Source organism: Micropterus salmoides, unplaced genomic scaffold, assembly GCF_014851395.1.
Source record: "Micropterus salmoides isolate LMB-PRFRI ecotype aquatic unplaced genomic scaffold, ASM1485139v1 Ms_hic_scaffold_5, whole genome shotgun sequence".
NCBI lineage: Eukaryota > Metazoa > Chordata > Actinopteri > Centrarchiformes > Centrarchidae > Micropterus > Micropterus salmoides.
Genome location: NW_024044237.1, coordinates 17,521,374 through 17,544,105, shown reverse-complemented (window position 1 = coordinate 17,544,105; position 22,732 = coordinate 17,521,374). Strand labels below are relative to the sequence as shown.

The window sequence follows — 22,732 nt, the reverse complement described above, 5'->3', positions numbered from 1 at the left end:
TCATGGGCCTTTAAATCCCCATAATGGATTACGGGCTTCCAGACTTTTACTCACATGTGATGACTGATCTCCATTATGGATCTTGTTACTAAAACACTGCATAAACAAACATCTTCTCTTACAGTGTGATTGCTGATACAAACGCAAGCAACTTGTTAGATGTTGCATTTCAATTATTTTGAATACAGTTAGCGCCAATAAAGTTTTCACATTGTTTAGTTTCATTCAATAGACTTTCTAGTATCAGACAAATGTATCAGCAATCACCATGCTAAAAAGTAAATGGGGCCACTGGTGAGTTTCCTGTTTTATTTTTTTGTAAACACTACTAGCTAAAGATGGTTCCATAATTGTCTGTATGCCATCACGGCTAAATATACCTATTGTAAATTCTTTCCACAAGTGGCTTTGGAGCACTTTATCTGATCAACAACAATTGTATACCAGGAAAGAAATATCACCACTGATCACAAACTCTAAGCCACAAATGAACTAATAACTACTTTTATATAATGTACATGTTAGTTTGTCTGCTCTCAAGTAAAGAAAAGCATCATGCTAAGCTGCTACTAGGAATGCACCGTTACTCCCCTCAAGCAAGGTAGAGTGTTTAAGGCTATCCAACAGACAAATAGCTAGGTTTAATTAGGTTCTGGGTTGCATGAATGTATAGATTGTTTGTAGTGTCTATATGTATATATGTGTTTCTGTGTTGCACTGCTATGAAAACAAATCTCCCTTTGGGACAATAAATAAATATCTATATAATCTAAATCTTACAGAGCATGGCTGTACACTATATATACTGTATATGACATGACATGCATAGATAAAGTGATTCAAGTGGATTCGAGCACTAGAGCTACAACAATGCATTTTTATATTAGTAAGCTTAAATCCTTGGATAATAGAGTGAAAAAATATGATATAGGCTCCTCCGCCTGCAGTGTTTACCTGCTTCATTAAAGCTCACAGGCCTGCTTGAACAATCCTGATTTGTGTATTTTTGCACCAGCAGATGCCACAACTCTATAAAGCTTGTTCAGGTGATGAGCACCCCGCCTAAGTCATGTTTAAAACAAACAATATACATACACAGTATTTCATAATGAAAGGTTTTTGGATGCCGCAGTTTCATATTGCAGCAAACACAATTGCATACTAGTGTGTGTCACCTTTTTTGTGTTTAACCTGTTTCATTTTTAATGAATTCTGTCTCTAGACAGGAAATAAAAACAAAAATTGCAGCAGTCCTATAACCTATAGGGTTCCCTGCTGGAAACAAAATTCACCTCTTGAGCAGCACTGAACTTTGAAAGCAAAACAATCCGGACTCATTTAAAAAAGCACAGTAAAACATAGATATATATATATAATTTTAGCAACAACAAAACCTCTCTTTCAGGGAAAGTGCGTTTTGCAACGTGGCAGGTCGAAAGGAATACAGAATTGCAAAAAGGGAACTAATGTTTTCTTTTGACTACTGTTCTCGATTAAATCAGAGCTGGTAATACTTTACAAAACTGCAAGCAATACTAAAGAGAATTGTGAAGTCAGCCAGAATAGTTAGAATTAGAGAAGGGAGGAAGATAAGTAGCTGTACCACACTCCTATCTCCCTCCGTGCCAAAACAGATTCATGAAACAGACTTGAACGGAACCACATAGAAAGGAGAGTTTTGCCACTAGACATCCCCCACTCACCACAGACACCATCACGGGCACCGAAGGTTTTGCAGACAGCAAACAATCTCCTCGCTGAACTCCGCACACATCCAGACGCACATTATGCAAAGAGAGAGAGAGAGAGAGAGAGAGAGAAACATGAGTGGTGCCAAAGCGAGTAAAACCCAGAAAGAGTCAAAGCACAGAGTGAGATTAAATATTTAAACATATATCTTTATATTCCGCCAAAATGAACGCCCTAGTTATGTGGCCCATTTATGAGTTGTGTTTTCTTTTTCTTTTATGCACGTTTCATGTGGCCTGCCTCTGTCCATGGTGCTAAAAAGCGCGCTACCCCCATCCGCCGTGGAGACGTTTCAGGCACAGAGCTTGGTTTTATGGTTTATGTGTCTTAATTGTATTCATCACGGTGGACACGAGTGTGAATTCCACAACAGAGGCGCGTGACTAAAATTAAATTTGTGTTTGTACACCCAGAAAAGCGCTTTGACACAGCTCCCCAAATCCTGCTTGGGCTCTGGTGTGAACATAAAAATAAAAAAAAATCCCCCAGCTGAAAATCAATGACACGCGTTAGTGCGTACTGTGGGGAGAGAGAGAGAGAGAGAGAGAGAGAGAGAGAGAGAGAGAGAGAGAGAGAGAGAGAGAGAGAGAGGAGGCGGTGTCTTGTGACAGAGGAGGAACAGAGCCACGGTCCGCCCGTCCTCGCAGCTCCGTTTTGCCGTCAATCCTACAAGCAGTCGGGTGCCACCGGAGTGCCCGGGGCTGTGGACTTATTTTTCATTCCGGGAATCGAAATTGGACACCAACAAACTATCCCAGGTAGGTGAAGCGCCGATACTGAGCTTTCCCAAAGAAACATAAACTGCAAATTAAAGTCAGGAGTAGCCCCGTGTCGACTTACATGGTGCTGAGGATGGAAAGAGACGGATGGGGAAAGCAGAGGCAGAGCTCCGTGGGGGCGGCAATTGTGTTGACACCGCTAATTGCTTTTTTAAATTGGCGGAGGGGAAGCTCTCGAGCTAATCGTTTCGCGGTGCCCCATCTGCCTCGGTGACAACTCTCCAGTGTTTATAATCCGATTAGATGAAGGATCAGCAATTTGATCAAATGAGCACTCAACACCGCGTGCAGCTTCAAACTGCTGCTTTTTATAACACACCATGGCATTCTGACCCAATATGCGTCACAACATGAGAGTTCAGTGTTCTGCAAAGTCAGTATATCTCACTCCTCGCTGCTCTTCTTCACACTTTCCTCATCTCCTCTGGACCTGGTGTCTCACTTGAACGGCTCTATCTCACATCCCCCTGTTTTCTTTTTGTTTTGTTTCTGTCTCTGCCTGTGCTTTCAGAAGATGTTCTTCTTTCTGCTACCTGCCGTGGCTCTCTTGCTGAGCGGAGAAACGGCGGTCTCCGGTAACAGTAACAGCAAATGGCTGAGCACCGTAGCTCAGAACAACAAGGACAGATCCTGGAACAGATTCAGAGATGTGAGTTGCACTGAGAGACACAACATCCAGCCAAAGCGGGGCATTGTCATTAGCTTCATTGTGTGTGTGTGTGTGAGTGTGTGAGTGTGTGTGTGTGTGTGGGGGGGGGGGCACTACGCCCTTCGCCCTTGATATACACCCTGCCAGGACTTGAGCACTTCACTTGCCAGCAGGCATAATCCACCTTGTAGAGACTCAGCAGGTTCAAACCCTGGTTGAAAGAGAAGCAGACTCACAGGCAGAAAACATTAGACTTCTGAATATACTGGAAGAAACCTTTACATCTTATGATTTGACTGACTGAAGGATTTCCCGACCAAATATACTGTTTCCACATGCCAATGTTGACATTAAGGAATGTAATCATTTCATTCTGTTTCAAGCAGCCATGCCAAAACAATGGGCTTTTATAACTAATAACTGTTCAGTCAGAATCAGGGGGAATGAGTGTCTGATTTGTTATGTACAGCTATTAGTGCAGGCATTTCATACAGAACAACCTCTGCAGTAATGGTTTATGTTTGGTGTTTCTGTCTGTCTTGTTTAGCTGACAGTACATTTATTTTTATGATTCCTGTGAAAAAGAACATAGAGTACATGTTAATTATATAGTCTTTAGAGGAGCTAGTGCATACATGTGTAGAGGCCTGCGTGTAGTTCCGACGTACACCATACTTAATCCATTATGGAGAATCATCAAGGCGTGTTTCTTCAGGGATGTCATGCATATTTTTTTTTTTTGCAGAAGTAGCTCTACATTTTACTGTATCCCAGCCGACTCAATGTGCTTTCAAGTCAGTATAGAGGCATGCTGATGCATAAACATTTGTGTGTTAGACTTGTAAAAACTGCCACAATTGTTTAAGATTTGGTTCATCTTTTGAAACCTGGGTTGCTATGTTTAAAACTTCCATGAAATGCTCTTGAGAATGGTTTAAAGCTTTGACTTAAGAGGGACCTGGTGAATACAGTAGGTGCTTCATATAAAGAGGCAGAAAGTCACTTTGAAGTCTAAACACAGTTCTCAAGTGCTGACTGCAGTGACACTGAAATTCTGGTCTAATTATTGTAAAATAAGAACTAAAGCACAGAATTAGCCAGTTGCTGTGCAGCCACATTGTTCAGACCCACGGAAGATACTTTCTAGTGTAAATGTGTATAAAATTATGCCTAGATCTATGATGATGATGATCTAGAGCATTTCAATTTGATGGAATGGTGCAGCCTTGAAAACATGTAGTCTTGGGTTGGAATATTTCACTCAGTGTAAACATTATATAGCTTGGGTGAAGAGCTGAAAGGGAATATATGCTAGGCTGAGCAATTTGAAAAATTAAATGTATTTACACTCTGAATTCAACATAATGAACATAATGACGTCAGCTTGAACTGTGCTGTTACTCTTGGTAGTGGGGTGGACTTGACAACTATGCAAAACTAACATACTCTACAGTCTGACCAGCCATCATGCAGCTGATGGCAGTAGTGTAACCACTGGCTTTCCAGATACCGTACTCTTGAAAACGCTCGTATTGCGATGTCCTTCGCTGCCTGCTAACATGTTCCCCAGAGATTTCAGTAGACAGTGGGCTAACTTTGGCCTTATTAAAGCTGGCCTTCCCCACACAGTACTGAAGCTGTGATGTGAGAGCTAGTATTAGTCATGTCTGTATACACTCAGACAGGGCTCTACTACCTGCAGTGTGTGTGTGTGTGTGTACGTGTGTGTATGTGTGTGTGTGTGGCCACTGTTTATGTCTCTCTGTGGTCTCCTGTGCAAATGAAACTCATTAACAGGAAACTGTCAGTGGAGGGCAGGAGCCGGAGAGGAGGGAGGGAAAGGAGGGGAGACGAGGAGCAATGGATAGGGGGAAAGGCTGTGACATTTATGTTTAATATTTCAAGCAATTGAACCAAACCAATGCAGGAGCTTCTGTTGTGTTTTCGCGTGTGTCCATGTATGCGTGTATTCTCTGCCCTATCACATAGGGAAACCTGCTGGTCGTAATTTGTCTCCTGCAACAGTGACTATCTTTTTTCCCACTGTGTCTGCTTTCCTCCTCCATTCATTTTTAGTCATGTCTCTCCTCCCCTCCCTGGTACCAAACCCTTTAATATCACAGACAGCAAGACCTTAGATAATGGAAAATGTGGTTGTGCATGAATCAATTCCAAACTACAAAACAACCTTTCTTTCTAAATTTGACTGTTGAGGAAAGTCTATGGTTGTGATCATGATATGCTCAAAGGCACCTTTGCAATGTGCAATTTTTGGCTGTCCCCGATGAATGATGAAAAACCTGGTGAAATCACTGGTGGTCGCATCCATGACGGCTTATTCAGAGCTTTGGTGACCGAAAACAGGCTACTTAAAAAATTCTGAAAATGTAGGCCCAAATGAAGAGCTAATCAGAATGTGACTTGAAATGACACAGGATACACTGGCAAGCTAGTATAATATTTACTTGAAGCTTACATTGCAGAATCTGCCATTTTGCTCTTATTTTATTGTCCACAACCAGCTTCCCAATCTCTTCCTCCTCGTCGTGCCATTGCCAAACATGTTAAATGTTTTGCTGCATTTTCAAAACATGAGATCCGCTGACGGATGAGATGATAGACTTGATGACATAGCACCATCTGACATATGACTTGCAAGATTGCTGTTATCACACAATGTTTAGGTGCCTTAAGTAGCATTGTGCTTGGCGTACTTTAAGCTACACCAATATGTTGGATGGTTGTTACTGTCAGTGATGTTAGAATCTAACAGTGTAATCAGCAGTTGCATATACTTGTTGTCCAATATGAAAACATATTGTACATATTTCATATAAAAACACAGTCATTTAGTCACAGTTTTGTCATTACATAGATTGCCAAGTAGCTGATTATACTCCACAGGATGTGAGCTGGTAGACTAGCATATCACAGCTGAGCAGACGGTGAGGGGAGTCTAGTAAGAATAATTACTTTATTGTCAAAATGTTAAATACCTTGCCTTCAGTATAAAATTTTGTATTACCTCTTTAATGGCCAGATTCATGGGAGCTTAAAATATGAATATACATGAAAAAGAATATCAGCCAAATATCTTCTTTATCTTTATGTAATATCATGAGCGCCATCATATCATATCATATCATATCATATCGTCATTTGCAATAAAACTATGTTGATTTTATGTAATAATTGGCCAACAGACTTTAATCCTTTATTATCCTTTACATCCTGAACATGTGACACACAGCAGCAGCTTATAACAATCCTTCATGCCTCCCTGTCACTCAGTCAGTCTCACCCGCCTCCTCCCAGTTCTCATCGAGTCATGAACTTCACATTTTTCTTCCACGCTTCTGTCTTTCTCTCATTTTCTCCCTCTGTCTCTTGAGCAGTGAATGACCCTGTGCTTCCTCAACCATAGCTCTCTCAATCCCCCCACCTCCCTCTCCCTCTGCCCTCACCCATGACTCCTCCTCTCTGTTGGTCTCCTCTGCCTGCCATGTTTCACTCTGCATTCCTGATGAGCCACTTGCTCCCTCCTGCATAATGTATGAGCATCCATTTGTTGGCAGGGGAGCTGGTGCAATAGTTTAGCAGTCAAAGTTCAGGTGGCTTATCTTGAAAACATAAGGACAATTAGATTCGATTTATTATTTTGTCTAGTCATATTCCTAATAACTGGACTGTAATGTGTTGGAAGATAAAAGTACCGTAAACAGGTTTATTCTAGTACTTCTATTGCGGAATGACATGCAGTAGAAATGAAAAAAATGTCCCTGATTACAATAACATTTCATCTGTTCAATTTTTTTTCCTTCATTCAAAACAAAACCAATGTCTTTGTTATTTGCTAGCACACTTGATGCAGACATGAATTTCAGCTGGTTCGTAGAAACAAAAGGACACGTGTGGAACAAATGACACTCCTAAATGGCTTCAGACTGAGGTTTGTCAACTGACTTCCTGGCTGAGCTGGTCTAATTCTGCTCACACCTACCACCATTGTGTAGTTGTCTGGATTTGGTCTAAAAACCAAACCTTGAACTGTTTTGTGGGAAAGTGTTTTAGTATTTTCAATTTTCCTTGAGTTACAATCACCACTTTAAAGCAACATTATGTAAGACAACAGAAAGAATACCAGCTCGGCATCTGTCTTGCAGCCTTTTATTTCACAAAGCTCTCGCCAACGTCAGGCAGCCTCTCGCTTGGTCACTCTGTTCCTGTCAACATCCTGTTTGGTCTCTTCGCCGCTGCCATCAGCTAACGTTATGTCCATAGAGGCTGCTGAGCCCTGTTATTTTACACCTGCTTGCCCGCTCTACACCAGCTGTTAATTTGTGGTAGAAAAGTTACATAATGTTGAACGGTGACTCGCTGCTAGCTATAAATCCCGTTTTGATGTTAGCAAACTTAATAGATAATAAACTTGGACATCAGCAACATTACTGTAGGTGCTCGCTTCCTTGCTTCCTCCGACAACATCTTCTTCAGTCTCTTTGCCGCCTCTGTCATGATATCCATACTGAGAATACCGAGCTAGCTTCTTCCAAAGAACTTGCATGGTATGTTATATACTTTTTGCTTCTTCTTTTTGTGGCATGCTGAGGAGTCGTGTTTCTGTGTGACATGGTGTCATAAAGCATTACACCGTTGTTGAGTAGACCTCGTTCCCGGGATTCCAATGTAACATAGTGCAATAGCAGGCAATGATAGTGACACCATTCTACCTATTACAAGTCAATATACCATAAAAAATAATTTTGAAGCCGTTATTTTAAGATAAAATTACTATATAATGTTGCTTTAGTTTTAATGAGCTTTCATGCAAATAAAGGATAGCTGTAGTGAATATACACACATTGGTATGCAGCACTGAGATTGACTATTGTTTCAGACAGGTTCACTTGGTTGCAAGCCTGCAACTGCCTGTGGCTCTCCAGTCTTCCTCAGACAGATTTACAGTCAGTATATTATTAAGTTGAGTGAATCTGAGGACAAAGTGTTCTTACACAATTTTAGCTGATAAATATAGCCCTTCCCTATTTCCAAGCGACGTGCATAATTACTTCACCTTACGTGTCCAAACCTCTGACCTCAATCTTATGTGGTCTCTACAGTGAAATTAGAACATACTTTATGATAAGTTGGAACAAAACTATTGTAGAGTTTATTGAAAGGCAAAAGCATAAGATTGGAGGCCTCTTATGGATAGCAACAGTTTGAAATGCTCCTGGTGTAATGGCTTTTTATTCAGTAGTGAAGTCAGCTAAAATATACAGTATTATGGTCTGTGGATTGATGAGCTGGCTAGTTCAAGCCAAATCTGCTACACTGGCCTGAGCGAGGCTATTATTGGTGGATTTGTGTTGTGCAGGGAAATGATTGGGTAATTTGTTCATCCCAGGCCATGCTATTCATGCAAACCACCATTGTTGATGTTATCGAACCTAGCCTACCAAACTAGGTATAGATTTGTCCACTATGTTTGGGAAGAAAGGTATCCACATTACAAAATACATAAATTCGGGACTGATTAAGAAGTAAACTTAACTCAGTTATCAAGGTATGCGATGGCTATGGGTGCACCCTCAAAAACTCCCTAGAAACACACCAATCATAGCACATATAAATGTACAAGGCTAGACACAAAAAACAGTTAGCCTACCCATTTTAAAAAGACAATGAGATAGCCTGGGCCTATAAAGTTTACTCAAATGTTAAAATTATCTTGTTATATAAGCTTCAGATATATCAAAATTATCCAAAAATGTCACACATACTTGTAAGAGTAATGCAAAAGTCCTATACAAAAAAGCCAGATTAATTACAAGGTTCACTCACTGGTGTTAATAAAGAAAACGCACAAAAATAAACACTATTATTTCTAGAAGATATATATATATATATCATATATTATACAGTATATTCTATAGCCTATAAAGAAAACACAGTTGTTAGAGCACCTGACGCTTACTCAGCGCTTGTCTGTCTGTTTAGCACAGTCTGAGCAAAGTCGTCCCCACGGATCCAAGCGAGTATGCAGGAGTGTCGATATCTGTTTGAAATGTAAAAAGACGTGTCTGCTTGTTATACTATTTTTAAAAAAGCTTGCTATCGCTGCCGCAAATGGTCAAGTTGACAATTAACAACAGGCCAAAACAGCCCTTGGGCCACAAGGAAATTTCCCGGTGCTCCCGATGGCCAATCCGCTAGTGGCTGAACCAAAAGCACTGAAAGTTGGCATTGAATGCCTGATCAGATTGATAGACGTTTTTTTTTTTTTTTATCTTGAAAGGTACTAAAAAAGGTATAGTTTTTTATTAGTAACAAACATGGTATCATAGCAGTACTAGTATCTAAAAAATTTCAAACAATACCTTTGTTGTCTCAGGTTGTCTTATATTGTATAATTTTATGTTATGTTGTCTCGTCTCATCTCCTCTCCTCTCCTCTCTCCTCTCTTCAGAATTCATGTCTGCAAACAGTGACAGAAAAGCTGTCATTACCATTCAGGCAGCCTCATCTTTTTTCCTCAAGGGGAGGAAAAGTTGTTTTCACTCTCCGTTTGTGTCTCCTAAAAGATGCTTTTGTTGTCCCTGTCCTCCTTCCCTTCCATGTCTCTCTTTTCCCACTGAAATCCAGTCTTCCAACCTACCTGTCAGATTTCAAAAAATTGCACTAAATCTTATTTGTGAGGGACATCGTATGCGTGCTACATATTTTCCTCATATGTTCCTGTAAACGCATACTGTCTCCTGTTCATTAGCTGGTGGACCTGGTGGCAGGATGACAATCTCTGCAAGTTACAAACTTTTGTGTATGTTTGTGTGGTTGCATTGTGGTTATGTGTGTTGGAGCGTATAGCCTGTCTCAGCTTAGTCTCATGGTGAGAATTAAATGTTGTCATCTTTTATCATTAGTATTTGCTTTTCCAAGATGATGGTCTCTTAGGGGCTACCAGTCACAGACCCACGCTGTCTCTCTTTATCAAAACAAGAGGCCTGTGCATGTGTGTGCGTGTGCATGTGTGTATGGCAGTTTTTGAGATACTATGGGACGTGTGCCAACTTGATATCACCAATAAATTAACATGTAAGCTGATCGACTAACGGTGTGCATGGAGAATGACGTCTTCCAAAAGTGCAAGAAAGCACCTGTTGTTCATTTACTACTTTTGCCTTAATGAATATGCAATTTGGGGCGTTTCAATTTTATTGTGTAAAGTAATGGGAGGGTAACATGCAAATACATTTATTTACTACACGCAATGTGATCTAATAAGCCTAAAAGCAATTTCAAACGTATTTAATACGTTTGAAAGGAAGGTGCAATCCCCCAAGTGTAGAGCACAGATGGTTGCTGTTATCGTTGCGAGAAGGAGACATAATAAAAAATATTAAAATATAATTTATATAATATTAATCTGTCCAATATATAGAAAGAAAATTACTTTATTTTATTTATACGATGAAGTGTATGAATTGTATAGTTTTTTTGTATTTTCCTTGCAAGCTTTGGCGATACTGTTAACTTTCATGGCTATAAAGCAAATTTTGTTTCGACCTGAAGAATTTAGAAAGTTGCGTGGTGATGCGGAGAGCCCCCAGCTGCAGTAGTGCATGGATCACGCATAAAATTCATCCAGCCAGAGGGAACGATCACCAACTGTTCACAGTGCACCTGTCATAATAGCGACACAAGGTATCGGAGAGGGAATGGGGCCTTCGGGCGTAGAGGGCCAGGGACAGGAGATCGCGGAGTGACTGGGCACGCTGTGGACAGTCAATGAAACAAACTGAATTAAAGGAGCCAAGGCTTTTTTAAATACAGTATTAAAATACTGCCACCTTCATTCTTTTTGCACCTGTTGTCATCTACGCAATGATTCTTAGTTAATCACCCATAACAGATATTACAGTTACACGTGCAATATTTTAGAATGCACATGCAATTTAGTACTTTAGTGTCACTGCAGCGAAAGCAGCTGCAGTGACACTATTGTTTTAATTTCAAAGCTGGTCGGTGTGGTAGATTGTATTGCATGTTTTCTCTCTTTGCATTTATGGAGGAAAGGGTTTTGCTGAGCCTGCGTGTTCTTTTTCTGCCCCACTCTCACGGTGAACACATTCACACCTGGGAGCTTTCCACTGGATCCAAATTGACTATTTGTCTTCGTTATATCTATGTTTGCTCATTGGTGTGTATGTGTGTGTCCTGATTGGCTGGTTGTACTGTCGAGGGGGAGGGGTGGGGCGTGGTTTAGAGAAGCAGCTTAGACAAGACGAACCCTTGAGTCACCTTCACCTTCTCTCACCCAGACACACACACACACACACACACACATAAACCCCCTGAGTGAATACTCCCCAGCAGACATACAGTATTTCTGTCAATTAAGTGACGACTTGGCTGAACACCTGTCATTCTTTCTTATCTCTCCCCTCCTCTGTCCTCCATTTCTCTTTCCCCTCTTAAGCTGCCTCTATACCTTCTCTTCATACAGTTTATCATCTCCACTCTCCCCTGGCTCTTCCCTCTCTCGTTTTATACTTGACTAATTCCTGATGAAACAGTGCCCTTCAAAATAAACTTTCTCTCTCACACTTTCTACTACTTTCATCCCTTTTCTTTTTCTATGCTCTCATTCTGCGTGCATATTTCTCACTCTGAGCTATTGATTTCAAATGAGGAAATTCTCATATCTGCACTGAAGGATTGTGGTTGTGTGGAGAGGGACAAGTATTGCACAGTTCCTGCTGCAAGTGCATTTTTCTGTGTCATGTAGTACCTCTTTAAACTGAGTGGTGGAAAATATTTGCGTCTCTCTGTAAATGCGGTCTTTGCATGTGAATGGATGCCCAGACACACACGCACACACATACACACACACATAGAGACAGTTTCCTATCTGCCCTCAGGCTCTTGGAGAGATCGATCAGTAAATTTACAGGGCATGGTAACCCTGATTGGAGCCTTGATATAATCAATAGGAGTGTGAAAGGGCAGGAATACGCACATAAACACACACATGCAGGCACACACACACACACACACACACATCGGAGGACAATTCCGTCACAGCCTAGGCAAAGGTCACTGTCCCCCATGACCAGGATAAAAAGGTTTTGAGTTTGTGTGTGTGTGTGTTGTAGGGTAGAACAGAGAGAGATAGACAAAGCAGGGGAGCAAAAGGATTGCCAGTGTAATGTTGGCTGACAATAAGAAACAGTAAATGGGAAAAAAGAGTGATGGTAGGAGAAGAGAGGAAGAGGAGGAGCTTTAATGTGAAGCCCATCAACGCTGTGGGCAGAACAGATGGACAGACAAAGGATGGAAGGATGGGAGAAATGTAAAATCATCAATACAATGTGTGTGTGTGTGTGTGTGTGTGTGTGTGTGTGTGTGTGTGTGTGTGTGTGCGTGCGTGCGTGCGTGTGTGTGTGTGTGTGTGCGTGTGTGTGTGTGTGTGTTTCAGTCAGCTTTGTCATGGCAGCCCCTTCAAACTCACTTCTCTCTCTGTGGGAATTGTCTTTCTGTCAGTCTATTTGGCGCTGATAGGAAGCTGTTGTGCTGTTGATTCCTTTGAAGAGACGCTGTCTGATTTGCTATTTTGTCTATAGATTAACCAAGACAGAGAAACCAACCTCAGACCACTGGAAAAAACCTGATATACTCTGCCACTAGTTCTGTACTTGGATCTCTCACGTTGAGAATTATTCTGAGATTTTATAAATGTATCCACTATCAGAGATATTGTTTATACTGAGCTACACTGATACTAGCTACCTATTTAATATCTCTGGACATATTAGATCATTGCAGAGTATGTTTCAAATCAATGAGCAGGAATGCTTTATAGCAATATTGGCCATTAAACCATGCTAAAGGCTTAAATATAATTTAGGGATGCCAGTGTCGGAAAACTAATGGATGGATTGTCATGAACTTTTGTATAGACATTTATGGTCCCCAGAGGATGAATCCCAATGGGGTTTTTCTGACTTTACCCTGTACCACCACCATGAAGTTGACATTTTGGGTTTCGGCAACTATTGGATGGATTGCCATTCACGTTGCCCCTCAGGATAAATTGTAATAACTTTCACTAAAATTTTGACCTGAGGTAGGTGCCATATGAAAAGTTTAGGGTTTACAGTTTTCAAAGAGCTGTTACGGCTGGTGGTTAGTCTGACCCAAGTGCAAACAAAGCAGGAGACACTGTAAATGTTAACTTGGTTATTATCAACAAAGGCAAGGTACATATTGGCTGATGTAGCTTGATGTGATTAGGGGTATTCAGGTTGCTGTAGGCAAGGTCTGGTTCTAGAAACAGGTTTGGCTGTAAATTGTAAAGTGGTTGCTGGCGTTCCAACAAGAATCTTGAAACAAAGAGAAGACAATAGTTTCTACCAATCGACATAGAAACAACAAGAAACACTAGAAACTAGTCGGCCTGAGGTACTTTACCACGAGGGGTAAGGAATAATCTGGATACGAGTTACAGGAAGTCCGAGGTATTTAAGCCATATATTGATTGGATGATGAGGAACCAGTGTGTAGCTCCGCCAGGTACCCAAATTGTCATCACACCCAGTCCACATCAACACACACAGACAGACAAGACGGAAGGGGAAAACATGGGAGAGACCAGGAAAACCCCAGGGCCACTGCACTGGCTGTGATTAATGCCTTCATTAAGTGTTAATGTTTGTTCGCAACTTTGTTTACCCGTATCACTCACTTCTACCTACGCTATTCTTCGTTGAGATATTCTGTTTAGTCTACAAAATGTCAAAAATAGTGTAAGTGAGCCCAATGTAATATGTACAAATTTCTTGCCTGAACAACATGCCCACACACAAGATATGTAGTTTACAATGATGTGAAAGCTGCAAATCCTCACACAGAATGTGGAACCAGTGAAAGTTCATGTCAACCATTCAATTAAAAATGATCAGAATTGTCACAATTTCAGCACTAAAACAGATTAATTCAAAATGTAATATCCAGTGTTACCGTAATATGCCATTACCCTGCATGCAGTCGTGATCCGTGTGGCTTCAAGCTGTCCTCTCTATATTTCTAACATATTTCATTTTCATGGATGTCTGCCGTTGTTGTTAGAAAATTACACTAATGACAGGCAGCCGGTTTTCTGTCAACATATGTTGTTAATAGTGTAGGATTCACACTCACATCCATAGCAGCTGGTTTTGATAGAAAGGGGAGAATATTTGTGTGTGTGTGTGTGTGTGTGTGTGTGTGTGTGTGTGTGTGTGTGTGTGTGTGTGTGTGTGTGTGTGTGTGTGTCATAACCTGCATGAGCAAAATTGTGTATAGTTTCATGCAAAAAACATTCAAAGCCTTTTCTGATTACCATGTCTGCGTGTCATAGTAAAATGCATATGTATATATGTCAGAATAGGTTTGAATGTGTTTTTTGTAAGTGTTTCTGTTGAAATTGCCTCTGATGAAGCTGTCACCCCCACTGTGCGCTGGTTCTGGTGAATGATCAGTTGTTTCTTCCTCCGGGATTGGCTCCCTCTACATTTGTCCATATGCCAGTATTTGATTTGTCTTTTTGTAATCTATTAAAAAGCTGAAAATAATCTATGAACCATATCTATAAGCCATAGCCACCTTATTTCCCCACTTGGTATTCTGCCAAAATAGGAATGCCCTGCTGGCAGTGTGTTGGGAGTGTGAGGTCTTGAGTTCATGTCTTCTCCCTGCAATGTGATTAATTGTTGCTCTTGCTTTAAACATTTTGTTTTGGAAGATGATCCTGGAATACAAACTAACAGAGAAATCAAAGAAACACTTTAAGGAAATTTAGATGACTTGATATAATAATAATAATATATAATGTTTGATTCCTTTGGTGTGGAGTGACTTTCTTTGATCTCTTTTTTGGTGCCTTCAGCTAAATGCTAACATCAACATGCTTACAATGGCAATGCTAACACACTCACCATCTTAGTCCAGCGCAGAAGCTGACATGAATGTCATTAGTTATGCAGATTGGTGTTGACCTGATGTCTGTACTAAATTCAATGGTAACCCGTCCAATAGTTGTCGAACAAACAAACCGAAGGGCCTTGACCATGCGTCAGACATTTGACGAGTAGGGAGTGAGACTGTGTTGGTTGTTCATATTGTTTTGAAGTCATGGGAATCATCTCTTGTATCTTGCAGTACGTCGCTTCCACTCTCTGGACCAAGATTTTCCTCTTTTCACTGTCATATAATGAGGTTATGTGTTGTGATTTATAAAGTAGCTTCATGCTTTGATTGATTGTATGTGTATGCCTCTGCTTGTTCTCTGTAATCACTGGTTGTTATTGAGATGATGGACGCAATCATTGCTGTGCCCATTGTGATAGCTGATGGAGATGATCACACAAAGAGCATTCAAATAACAGATTGCTCTTTTGAATAAATTGTTTGGATACATATTGTGTTACGTATTGTGTATGTCTAATCAATTATGTAATACGGCAGATTATATTTACAGGCAAGCCATCCTGCTCGGATCACATTTAAAAGTAGCCCTCCCAACCCTGTGGTTCACTGTGTCAAATAAATAATGGACGGTCTGTTTCTGTGGTTCACACCTCACCATTCCTCCTTTCGATCAGTGTCTGCATCTCCCCTCTCCCTCCCTCTCTTTCTCTCACTCTGATGTTTATGATCTCTAAAACCATGTCAGATTGAATTGGTCATTATCTCATTTTCCCCCTGAGGGCAGGGATACAGTTACTGTTTGTGTGTGTATGTGTGGGTTTGAGATATGTCTTGTCTGGTTCAATAATTCAGGAGGTTTCTGCTACTGCAGCTCATGTGATGCTCTTGGGAGAAAGAGGGAGAGAGCGAGATTGGCACAAAGATGGAACAGATCTGTTCCTTGTAGCTTTTAGTGCCTTTCCATATTCCTTACTGCATCATTTTGTAGTTCTCTGCAGCTAAGTAAATCCCTGCTGCACTCTTGTTTATGACAAACTTTTGGGAATTGTAGGTAATGGCAATGAACAGTTGAGCCCAGAGGAGTTGAATGAATACTGAATGTAAAGTCATGGAGCCTCTGTATGTGTGTGTATGGACAGTTAAACCAATAGCCCTCTGGGTAATGTAGTTAGAAAGTGTTTGTTTCTCCTAAAACTTACTGGAATCTAAATGAAACTGAAGCTACTGTACCAGGAGACTAACAGTTTCCTGTGAAGAGCTGTTTTTATTAGGATTTTCCTAGTGGTCTAAGATTCATATCATTATAGTAAAACAGCCTTGGTTCAATTCTGGCTGCTGCAAGCCATCGCTTTCTCTCTCTGTCTCCCCATATTTCTTCTCTGTTACTCCCATCAGCCCTCCCAAAATAACAAGACTAAGAGTACAGTAATGCTGGTAGCTCTGTGGGGTGTACTTAGGCACAGTGGTGCCTTTTTCTAAACTCTAACACATCTTAGTTTACCATGTTAGCATGGTAACATTTGCTTATTACCACATGAACTTGAACGATAGGTAATGCTGATGGGAATGTCATGAGTGTTGGACAAATTACAGTTTGAACCTGATGATGATCCTAGAGGGAAAAAGGTAAAGGTCAGTGATCTTTTAACTGATTAAAAGTCATCCTGAGGGGGACATGAATTATTGTACCAAGTTTCACAGCAAACCATCCAATAGTATATTGGTCTTTTAATATTTCAGTCTGGACCTAAGTGGCTGAGGGACAGACATACTCTTGTGCAATGCATGCTGTATTAAGAATGGCAGGGTAGAAATGAGTATGAAAGTCCTTCAGTTGTAATCCAGGCATTACATTCCAGCACCATGTTGTAGCTGTCCACTCTTAATAGAGAACAGTCTAGTTTATTGATGGTGTATGTGTCTCTGCTGTCAGAGTGGGGTGAGTGGGTAATTTCAGCTCTCTGTTGAGGGTCAGAAATGAAAAGTTCAAGTGGAAAAAACAGTATTGGACACAGTGTTCTAATTTAACCCCTCAACTAGATGGACTGCTGCCTGATCCGTGTGATGGGGGTGGTGTTGGAGTTAGCTTTAGCCTGTCACTGCCAACTTCAGATGCCATAGTGTTGTCAGTAACAGCTGGCTGGATGTCCTGTTTCAGGCTGACTTTCAAACCCAGAGAGACACGAGTAACCAGATTTAAGCCAGATGGTGTTTTTATCCCTTGTATCCCTTAAACTTTTTGATTTTGAACACATAGATACATGTTTGAAGGAGATACTCTAATTTAAAAGTCATTTGATGATTTTTAATATTATTTCTAGTGCAAATGTAGTTACAGAGGAGTAGCAATAGAGAACTGTGTACCTGGCTGGATAATATGTAACAAAGTATGAAGTCTCAAAGTGACATTCAATTAAATTAATAAAACATACAGTATACCATAATTGATTATCATAGCTAAATGAATGTAAAAAAGTAGGAATAATTAATTGACTTCAAGCACAATTTAACATTTTAGAGCATTATTACTTAATACTTAAACACTTGGACAGTAAGCCATCAGCATCAGGTACTTCAGCATCCACCTCTCATACTAAGTTAATGTCTCTGACTCTCCATATGGCATCAGATGTTGACTTATGAATTTAACACATTATTCACTGTGAAGCCATTACATCTACACCAAGTCTGTGTAGGTTTGATGCAAAACACGATTTTGTCACGTTAACACACCAAACATTAAATGATTATTAAGTCATAAAGACTTGAAGCAAAGTAATTCAACTTTGCAGGGCTGCTGATTGGTCTGTGGATACAATTATTAGACTCATATGCGAAGCAATTTCTTTTTGCTACTACACAAACAAGATGTGCCCTGTCTGGTAATGTACTGCATGTGCTTTAGTTTTAAATGGGTCATCTGTGCTGCTAAGGTGTGTGGAAGGTGCCAACATGTCATTTAAATAAGCTGACTGTAAATGATAACCAGTAATGTTATGAGAGCAAGCAGCAACCACACACAGAGACACAAACTGGACGTGGCCAGAGCAAATGACTGATGAAACTACATGAAGGCTTGTCTTTTATTCAGTCCACAGGATTCACCATCCAGTCTTTCACTTTCTTAAATGTGTAAGATATAGCCAGGATTTTTATTTACAGCATTCAAACAATGAATAAGCATTATAAACAGAATGTGAAGGAGTAACAGTTCTGATGTTATGTCAAAGACATCTATGTATTGTTGGGTGCAGCTACAGAGGAAGGACAAAATCAGACTTGTATACTAATAAAAATTACTCGTTATGTAAAGCAGGTTGATTACTGTTAAAGTGTCCATAACTTTAATCATCTTATAAAATCCATGCAGACAGAATTCACCTGATCCATCTCCCCTGACCCCATTTGGCATGCACGAGTTCGCCAGCCTCATTATGTGTGTGGTAGAGCAGTAAGTTGACACAGATGGTAGACTGACTGACTAGACTTTGTTGGAAAAATGACCAGGGTCAAGCCCTGCAGGTTGTGTTGTCTGAAGAGTGGAAACCCTCCCACTTAATAACAACCAGAGCGATGCACTCGTCTCCCTCATTTTCTTGACTCCCCAACCCCGCTTCCTCTCTATCTCCATCTCCCATTTCTGTATGGTTGTTGTGATATTTATATTTGTGACGTATGTGTTGACAACAGCAGTACCTGCAGTGATTAAGCAGTGGGCGGGGGAATGACATGGGAGGAATAGTGAAGCCAAATAGCCAGTCATGTCTTCAGGAAGAATAAAGGGAGACTGATATAGCAAATGTCACACTTCAATTGATTGGTGAGAGAGAAAGCGACAGAGTGAGATGGGTGTGGGGATGAAAATTAATATATATACAGAATGCATATGCATTTTGGAGGGTAACACAAGAATTGTTTGACAGCTTTAATTAAACTCAGCTGAGTCAGCCTCTGAGCTGCAGCTTCAATTACATTTTAATGAGCCACACGCAAAGCAGTCCACGTGGAATAAGATCAGTTTCTTTAAACCTCCCCTGTTCTCTCTTTCTGCCTTTGGTTTGCCTGTGAGACTTCTAACCTTGAAAGTACCAGCCTTTGGCATGTTACCAGTGACTTTCTTATGGATTTGAGTTGGATAATAAGGTGAGCTGGGTTGGTGCTGATCAATACTGGGAGCTTCTTTTATCTGGAACTGACAGATAAAACTGGTCCATCCCTGTCAATACGGGCAGACACAGCTTTACTTTGGATCCAGAACTCCATTATAAGATCCAGAGATTACAGAAACAAGTTACTCTTTCAATATACATACTGTACGGGGGTGTGAGTATTGTTTTAAGACACACTTGCAAACATCGAACCCTATCCTTTAATGTTGTTTAAAGTAATTAAGTTTGATATTTATAGTGTATATACATTTTTATTAATGATTTATTATCATTTCATTTCCAGTAAAGTTTACTGTTCAGAATTAGCTGTTTGACTATTAACTTTGATTGTAAAGTTAATTGTTACACGGTAAAATTTGAGGGAACTTTTCCCATTTTCTTGTTTATGTTGTGATTATGTAAAAAGCCAACTTTTCTTTAACTCTTAACTCAACCCCAGAAATCCAGCATTGATAAGGCTTTAAAATGAACACAATAAAATTAAGCGGTACACATACACACACAGACAGACACACACACACACACACACACACACACACACACACACACACACACACACACACTTGCATTGATAAACACAATATAATCAGGCTGACATTCCATATATATATATATGTGGTAATGATCTTTTTAATGATCATTTCATTTTAAGTAATCAACATTGCTGTAAACTACTTGCATTCACAGGGATATTATTTCTTATGCACACACACACACACACACACTTAAATTAAAAGGTTCACAACCCCTTACTTGTATTTGTTCTTACTTTTATTACTCCAACTTTTCATGGTAAGAGCTCTGACATTTAGATGGAAACAGCCAATACCAACCCACTTTGACTTTCTCCTGTCTGGCTTCTCAGAAAGAAAGAGTGGGTGAGAGTTTCTGCTGCTGTCTGCCAGTGAATGTACTTTTTATCATTATGTGTGGCTGTATTTGTGTGTACTATGTGTGAGTGCCCATATGGCACTCAGCATGCTGTTTTCCAGACCTGAAATTCTGTCAGCCGAGCTTTAGCTTTTTCACTTCCTAGGACACAGGAACAGCATTATCTTGCTGTGAGGCTGTGAGTTGTCCCAGAGAAAGCTGGGATCCTTGTTTCATTGCAGAGAATGGGACTCTCATACAAATACATTTACATTATTTCATTCACTTTAATAGAGAGTGGTGATTGAGGTGTGAGATGGCTTTGCTAGATGTGTGTTAGTGACAAGGAGACGGTATCCAAGACTTGCTCCATCTTGTTTTTCCTTTCAACAGTCTCCACCAGCATAGTATCCATGTGAAATCAGAAATCAGAAAGACCTTTATTGCCAAGTAGTGTTTTACACATACAAGGAATTTGCTTTGGTGATGATGTGCAACACGTAGACATAAATTAATGTAGAAATATATAAATATTAATGTGGATTAGACAATGCAAATTATATAAGAATAAGAAAAGAAAAGAGAAAAATAATGCAACTATTTGCAGAAGGACTTCATATGGATAACTTGACACTGGAATACTTTGTTCAAATCAAGTATTTGTACCTCAAAGTTCAAAAGTCAGTATCCTAACTGACTGCGGTGTGTGTGTGCATGTGCCTTATTCACATTTCTTCCTTTCCCATTTTGGTTTAACAAGGACCCTCAGCAAGGGAGTGAGAAAGGGTCAGAACTTGTAGACTGTGATATTCCTGACTCTGACTTTAAAGCTGGCCTAGTTCAACATTTTTGCAGCGAAGGTCAAAGTAAAAGTCAACATTTTGTGATGGTGTGAGTCTAGTATACGTGTGTGCTTCTGTGTGTGTGTGTGTGTGTGTGTGTGTGTGTGTGTGCGTGCACATTTGGAGTGTTTGCATTTAATTATTAGACGTTAGATGACAATAAAAGCAATGAAATACTTAAAAATCTTTGTACCAGATGGCGATATGATGAAAAAACAGATTTTAATACTTGTTTGTCGCCATGCAGTAATTTTATGAGCATTTGCCTGTGCACCAAACATGGGCCTGTGTGTTTGTGTGTGTTTAGTGTATGTGCTAGACAAACAGCAGAAAGGATGTCATTTTGTGACCTAACATATTATTTGCTGTTTTTCTTTCATGTCTTACCTCATCATTTTCTTTCACTGGTGGTACAACAGGTAAGTCTGTATTTTCTGTGTTTACTTTTGTTGTTTAGTGTGTTTGAAGAAGACGTAAAGAGACAATTTTTTGCTATCTCTAATCATCAAATGACAGCTTAAAAAATGTTTGATAGCTGCCAAACAGTAAATTGCAGCACAAAACGTAGTGCTTTAATTTTAATGAGTATGTTTGAGTGTATGTTCCTGGACGTGTGTGTGTGTGTGTGTGTGTGTGTGGTGTTATGCGGTTGATGTGTAATTGTGACTGCAGGGATTTGTGTCATTTCTTTTAACCTGGGTAGCACACACAACACATCCACATCCACACGTAAAGACACACACACCAGCAGAGATCTGTGCCGCTGGCGAGGTGGTTTGTCGACTTTGAGCGTATAAGTGTGTTTGTGTCTTAGCAGGTACAGCCTTGGTTGCTACACTATTGGCCTCCAGGCTTGAGTGTGGCAGCAGAGATTTGTAGCTATGTGCTCAGCTCTCCCCTGAGTCTCCACAACCACAGTACAGTTTGAGTAAGAACTCTGTGGCCTCTGGTTTGACGGCTGTTAACGTACGCAGTAGGCCGATAACACTACTTCGTTGTTTTGACTCAGCCTAGGTGATGATGAACCACTACCACTGCACAAGGTGTAGCAATCCTGATATGGATGTTATCTCCCTAACCACCTGCCAACTAGCAAACAGAACTCTTCACCATTATTTGAAGAACCTCTGGACATGACACACATGACTGAAAAGACAGATCAAACATGACTGATACTAAATAACTTACTGGCTACAATGTAAAGTATGTTACTATAATATAAATAATAAGAATAAATGGTAGCATTTTAAAATATTGTAGTAATGTTAGACATAAAATAATTTAAAATATGATGATGTCACTGTAAAGTCACTGAACCTTGCCAGTTAAGTTCTCAGTCTTTAGTAAATATAACGCTTTGAAAAGTTTATTAATTTATGTTTTTATGTTTTAGTGCTTGTTATGCCCATTTCCCAGCAGCACACTGTTTACTGTTTAGTTTATTTATCAAGAGGAGCCTCTTTATTTTGCCTCTTTAAAAACCTCGTCTTTATATCCTGGATGGATGCTATCCAAGTAATGTAAAGTCACTATCAAGGCTACGGGTTACTGGTGATGCATAAAATTATACTTTTCATGCAGTCTTGCTGTACATTAGTATACATCTCCTGCTGCATTACATTTCCCATGTAATTATTATGTTTATACCACATTAAATAAACTTGGTTAAATGAGCCACTTTAGAGGCAAACTCTGGAAGGCCGTGGT

General features: G+C 40.0%; 1 protein-coding gene across 3 annotated transcripts in view; it reads left to right on the top strand.

Annotated features, from left to right (window-relative positions):
* Window positions 1-2,352: 2,352 nt before the first annotated feature.
* spock1 (SPARC (osteonectin), cwcv and kazal like domains proteoglycan 1) overlaps window positions 2,353-22,732 on the top strand; it is a 109,504-nt gene continuing 89,124 nt past the window's right edge. For 2 of the 3 annotated variants that reach the window (XM_038700097.1, XM_038700095.1), the window contains exons 1-2: window positions 2,353-2,507; window positions 3,040-3,177. In XM_038700097.1, the coding sequence (XP_038556025.1) occupies window positions 3,043-3,177 (135 nt within the window). In that variant the 5' untranslated portion in view covers window positions 2,353-2,507; window positions 3,040-3,042. The remainder of the gene's footprint in view (window positions 2,508-3,039; window positions 3,178-22,732) is intronic. The other variant, XM_038700096.1, reaches the window with a different exon arrangement.